Source organism: Macrobrachium rosenbergii, chromosome 18, assembly GCF_040412425.1.
Source record: "Macrobrachium rosenbergii isolate ZJJX-2024 chromosome 18, ASM4041242v1, whole genome shotgun sequence".
Classification (NCBI taxonomy): Eukaryota; Metazoa; Arthropoda; class Malacostraca; order Decapoda; family Palaemonidae; genus Macrobrachium; species Macrobrachium rosenbergii.
In genome coordinates, this window is record NC_089758.1 from 3,152,883 (window position 1) to 3,159,233 (window position 6,351).

General features: G+C 36.6%; 1 protein-coding gene across 1 annotated transcript in view; it reads right to left on the reverse strand.

The window, feature by feature from the left end:
- Positions 1-1,011: 1,011 nt before the first annotated feature.
- The window catches only part of LOC136848038 (uncharacterized), a 31,776-nt gene continuing 26,436 nt past the window's right edge, over positions 1,012-6,351 (reverse strand). The window contains exons 2-3 of the mRNA XM_067120102.1: positions 2,271-3,087; positions 1,012-1,802 (exon numbers count right to left, since the gene is read on the reverse strand). Of these exons, the coding sequence (XP_066976203.1) occupies positions 1,277-1,802; positions 2,271-3,087 (1,343 nt within the window). The 3' untranslated portion in view covers positions 1,012-1,276. The remainder of the gene's footprint in view (positions 1,803-2,270; positions 3,088-6,351) is intronic.

Consider the following 6,351-nt stretch of genomic DNA (forward strand, 5'->3'; position numbering starts at 1 on the left):
TGTTACACAAAACCTTATTCCAGACATATGCACACTAACAAAAGTATGAATGCATTTATATACTATGTAATATATATATATATATATATATATATATATATATATATATATATATATATATATATATATATATATATATATATATATACATATATATATATATATATATATATATATATATATATATATATATATATATATATATATATATATATATATACTCACGTCGGGGATATAGGTCTCTCAGGTGGAAAGCAAAACATCGTTGTGTGTTGATGATTTCTATATGTATATATATATATCGTTATTGCTGCCCCGTGCATTAGTGCTTTGTACTATTATGCTGTTCTTGCTTTTCTATGAACTGAACGCTCTTAAAATATTATACATCGAGAGAGGAACTAGGTTGTTTTGGCACTGGGATGGAAGCTGTAAAAGGAAAGGAACCTCATGATTTGGAAAACCAAGCAAAAATTTTATATCTCCATCGGTCATTCTAGATATTCAGCTCATTTGTGTGGTGTGAGACTAGCGGCGAAGGATTGGCTCAAAACTTCTGGAAACTCGATATAATTGCCCTGTGGAGGTAAAAATTGGAGGAATATGTGGGGAACTTTGGAATAAAGAGAGAGAGAGAGAGAGAGAGAGAGAGAGAGAGAGAGAGAGAGAGAGAGAGAGAGAGAGAGAGATTTAAATATAAAAATCTTCGAAGCTTCCTAGAAATAGAGGGCATAAATTTGAATTATACAAAGCTGCCGAGATGAGGCAATGGGAGATTTTGTGTTGAAGGCGTACACAAACTGGTTATGAGGTGCAGCCTCCCAGATGGCGTTTAGGGATAATTTCTCATTACCATAGATATTGAAGTAAATCGAGTGTTAAGACGAAGCCATTTTAACTCGTCTCTGAAAATAGACCTAAATAAAGAACCTTCGCTCACGTTACATTTCTTGTGGCATTAATTTTCTCAAGGTACTGATTATTCCAAAGAATTAGAAAAACACACAAGAATCCTTTATGAATTCTTAACCTTTATTTCAAGTGCTCAAAACAATGGGGAATAAAGGAGAGTTCCAATGAATCACACTATGAACAACGTTTGATAGCAATGGTAATGAATCAATTTATGTCACAGCCGTCAAGTTCGAAATCTGGATATATGAGAGGCTTGCGGATATGTATTTGCTGAAAATGTATTTCAGATGAATGATTGAAGCTTTAGAAAAAATCAATTCCTTTATATACTTGATGATTCTCTTACACTGACGGTGTTGAGTCAAACGTCCTCCGACTCTTCTTCCTCAATCCTGTCGAACAAGGAAAGGAAGCGCGCCATAATGTCAGGATTTTTCTTGAACTTGCGAACAAAGTTATCCTTCCTCTCCTGCGTGAGGGGAGTCTCCCAGATGGTGTGGGCGGCGATGTTTTGACTCGAGTCCAAATTCTTCTCCGTCTCGGAAGATTCGGCAGACTGACTCGACGGACTCTCGTTCTGGATGTCTTCGTTCGCGTTGACGAGCGTCGGCAGGTAGGCCATCGCCCAAAAGCAAGCGTACAGATGTTTGCTCTCGTACTCGTCGACGAGTTCCTCCCTGGTGAACGGCATGGCCAGTCCACCAGCTTCCATGACGTTCTTGAAGGACGCGTAGTACGTGTCTAAGTAATACTCGAGATTCGCTTCCCTGTCATGGTAGGCTAAGCTATGGTAGAAGAACATTTTGAGGTCTATGGCTAAAGACGCCTGTCGAAACAGGTCCAGGTTTATTAGCATGACCTCCGCTGGGTTTCCTATGGCGTCGTATCTGAAAGATAAAACTTCTAGGTACAAATTTCAACGACACATTCATATTTTTATTAAAGTTACTGATCATCAAAAATTATGTTATGTAATGCAATAATGTGTGGGTGAACAAGAAAGTTATTTCATTTTGTTTAAGCGTAATTTATTTGGATCTTTTTGCTAAAAAAAATCCAAGCATTTCATTATTTAGGCTGAACCTAGTCCTACATAACAGCATTACTGAACAGATGCAATTCATTTATTTTTATTAAGCCATAATATTTTAATGAATGTGCCTTCTAGACATGAATTGGCTCCTTGGGGTATAACCTATAAATGCAATTTTTCACTACCATGTGTATAATACAATGAAATGGGCAGTTAAACCCTAATAAAAATTTGTAATATATTTGCAACTGCTTGTAGGAAAATAACATGCAAAAATTATTGATAATGATTCTGTACGATCAAGATTTCAGAAACATGTTACCTAAAGAGCATGTTGTTATTCCAACAATCCCCGTGACAAACAACAGCAAACCGAGTGTTGTAATTCAACTGCTTCATCATCAGCTCAAAGGCCCGAGGCTTCAAGCTCTCCAGCCAGTCTACCGCCTTTTCGTAGTTCCCTATATCCCTCAAGACCGCCAGAGTCTTCTCTATGTACCTGTTTAAGATAATTTTTGAGAGCTGGATGGTCTCTTTAGTAATGTCAAAGCAGTCTTTATGCAGTATGGAAAACTTAGCCTCCAGATCCTCATAACCGTCTGTCACCTGCAGCAGGAGGGAAGAGGCGTGCAGCTTCGCTAACTCCTTCAACACCAGAGTGGTGTGTGCCCTGTCAAAGACCTTCTGGCGACTGTAGATTTGGAAGCCGCAACATCTCAAGTCCTGTAGATAGATCACCTCCTTCTCAGGTCCACACGCAGCATAGTAACACTTGGGCACTCTGAGGGGCTTCAGGCCTAAGGAGGTCATCTCAGTGTTCAGAAGAGGAATAAGTTCTTGGTATACCTCTGTCTCTTTGACAAAAGCGAAGTGGATGCTGTCGTGAAGAGCCACTGTTGGTTGGGGGATCCCAAGTTTCGCTATGAATGAATTTGTAGATTCTACGTCGTTGAGGTGGTACTTGACCTCAACACTGGTCACAATATGAGTGTAATTGTCTCCTTTCGTTGGAAAGTCTTGCAGCGACCAAGAGATCAGTTGTGCGTCTGAGCCTTCCGCATTCTTCAGAGCTGCCTGGATATTCTCATCTGTTATCAGGGTATTTTTCACTGATGATTTTACGACTTGAGAGTTACCCACTGTAAAAAAAGGAAAGATGTTAGAGTTGACTGTAATATTTTGGGGTTCATTATGAGAACCGTAAATTAAGTTTCAGTGTAAATCCTTAGTTCTAATAATGCATCTGTTATTGTGAGAAATTCATTCAATAGTCTTATCAATAAAACCTCGTAAAATGCTGCCTACCATATGTTTCAAGAACAAAACAATAGATAAATAAATAATTTATTAATAATGAGAATGCTTCGTAAACTGTGTTGTCACATCAAAATAAGTCCGTATATTCTGAAAATAGTTTACCTGCCTTCTTAAGACTTATTTGCAATTGAGAGGAGCCTATTGTCCATTTTCTTCTTAAAAGATGTTCTATAATAATTACATTTCTAAATCCCATCTTAGGGCATACACTAATCACTGGTTTTCTGTAAAGGTAGTAGTGCTGGAATAAGCATGCGTAGGTGTACGCGAACTAGCGGTATTTAATATATATATATATATATATATATATATATATATATATATATATATATATATATACTTACATATATATACTTATATATATATATATATATATATATATATATATATATATATATATATATATATATATATATATATATATATATATATATATATATATAATATATATATATATATATATATATATTGGCTAATTAAATGCAGGACGAAAGCCTATTCAGCGACTAACGTAAACCATTGATGGCTCAATGGTTTACGTATGGATGCGGCTACTAACTTATATAGGATGACAGGAGAAACCTACGCCTGGATTTCGACAAATGCCCACTGTAATAAATTAAATATATATAAATCAAATTTACAGGAGGAGGATGTTTATCTTGACAATATATATATGTATGTATATATATATATATATATATATATATATATATGTATGTATATATATATATATATATATATATATATATATATATATATATATATATATATATATACATACATATATATATATATATATATATATATATATATATATATATATATATATATATATATATATATATATATACATACATACATGCATACATATATATATTGTCAAGGATAAACATCCCTCCCTCCTGTAAATTTTATTTCCTTATTTAATTTTGTTACAGTGGGCATTTGTCTAGGCGTAGGTTTCTCCCGTCATCCTAGCCAGTTAGTAGCCGGATCCATACCCTTAGGTAGGTTAGGCCTGCAAATTAGCCAACTCAGAACCCCTCTTAGCAGTTAGGTAGCTTCCTTTAGATGAGCAGAGCCACAATCCACCTTATGTAGAGTCACAGGCCAGTCAGGAGGAATTAGCTAAGACCCTCACACCCGAAATGGTGTGAAGGGCCTTTTTTAAGGGGGTACCTGTCAAGGATAAACATCCCTCCCTCCTGTAAATTTGATTTCCTTATTTAATTTTGAATTCATCTGCTATTCATTTGACTAGCAGGTCGGGGAATCGGCAGGCGTCAGATAGAACCGAGCCTATTTGAACTAGATCATAGCCGTTAGCACCCGGGAGGAGATAGGCGTCCTTACAACCACCCCGCTTTAAACACTGGATGATCCAGAGACCAATACAAACCCCCTTTCCCCCCCCCCCCTCATCACGCGATGGGGAGGCATGTAGGTATGAGGGGAGGCCAAAAGGGCCATTTAGCGCTAGGGAACAGGTCGGATTCTAATCTGTAGGCATATAATGATAAGTGTGCTTTTCCTTTGCCCTCTTTGCTGGTTCTTTTGACATACTTGCAGGTACGGTTGGCCCAAAGCTCGATGCTGAAGACGCCATGTTGTTTGGAAGCAAACAGACACTCCTCTGACTTCATCTGTAGCAGACGTGTTGCATTTTTTCCCGCTCCGCTGGTTGAACTGACTTCGACGGACAACTGGAACGGCTGTTAGGCGCCAACAGTGGTCATAAAAGGTTCGTATGTTGCAAGTAGTCAAATACCAGCCCTCCCCCGTTTTTACTTAAACTCCTTAAAATTCCATTTCTTTAAACTTTAACTTCTTCTTCCACAAAGCAATCCTCCTTTGTTCGAGTCCTGCCCGTATCCCATACCTCGACATTTACGTGCCTTGAATTCAAGTAAAGATCCCGTGATAACCATCAATTATCCCTCCCCCAGTGCAATTTAAGGGCTATTTATGTTAAGCAATATCAGTGTTGATTTTATCTATGTGTGAGTGCGATCACGTGTCCACTGTTAGAGCTGAGGCTGCTACGATTCCCAGATTGTGCATACGTGATTTCATTATAATTATCTGCTGGGCTACATAGTGGCCAACATTTAAGTGCCTAGTATCCCCATTTATGAGGGGGATTCCATTGCCTTTAGTGTGTACCGTCATTCCTAACTTAGAACGTCTCTTTCAGGGGAGACACACGTCTGATCGCAATCCATGCTTCAGTATCTCGTCTGCCACCAAAATCCTGAAAATCCCTGGTCGCAGTCATTACCAAATTCCGTTGTGGCCCGAAAATGTTCATATGAATTACTCTCCCATCCTGGAGTTCCACCATTTGCATTATCTGAGACTGTCTCGTGTAAACAGGGCAAGACTAAATGTTATTATTATCATTGGCCTGATTGTGTTGCACATTGGCCCCATTTTTAATCAACTTGATTGTTGCCAATCCTTGCATTCTTATTCCATGTGTCCTATTTATGAGTTTGCCGCCTAGTTATCATGCTGTTTGTTGTCTCATTGTTTATTTGCTAAGTCTCTGTAAATAAATCCCTGTAAATTTGTAAAAGAATTCTAATTCCCATATGGCGACCTTCCTCATTCAATTGTAAATCCAGGAAAATCTAAGGTAAGTTTTCAAATAACTTTTCCTTTTGCTCATAAGCTGGACTTTCTTGGCATCGTGGCAGCATCATTATAATTTTGTCTCAATTTCTCACCAGCCAAGAGTCCAGTTTATGACTATATATATATATATATATATATATATATATATATATATATATATATATATATATATATATATATATATATATATATATATATATATATATATATATATATATATATATATATATATATATATATATATATGTATATATATATATATATATATATATATATATATATATATATATATATATATATATGTGTGTGTGTGTGTGTGTGTGTGTGTGTGTGTGTGTGTATGGACTGTGGAGCAAGGGAGCGTTGAAAGGTTGAGAAATATGGAGATACAATGTGATAAAAGAGTTGCGAAATGGTTTAGCCATGTTGAGAGACTGCAGAATTATAGG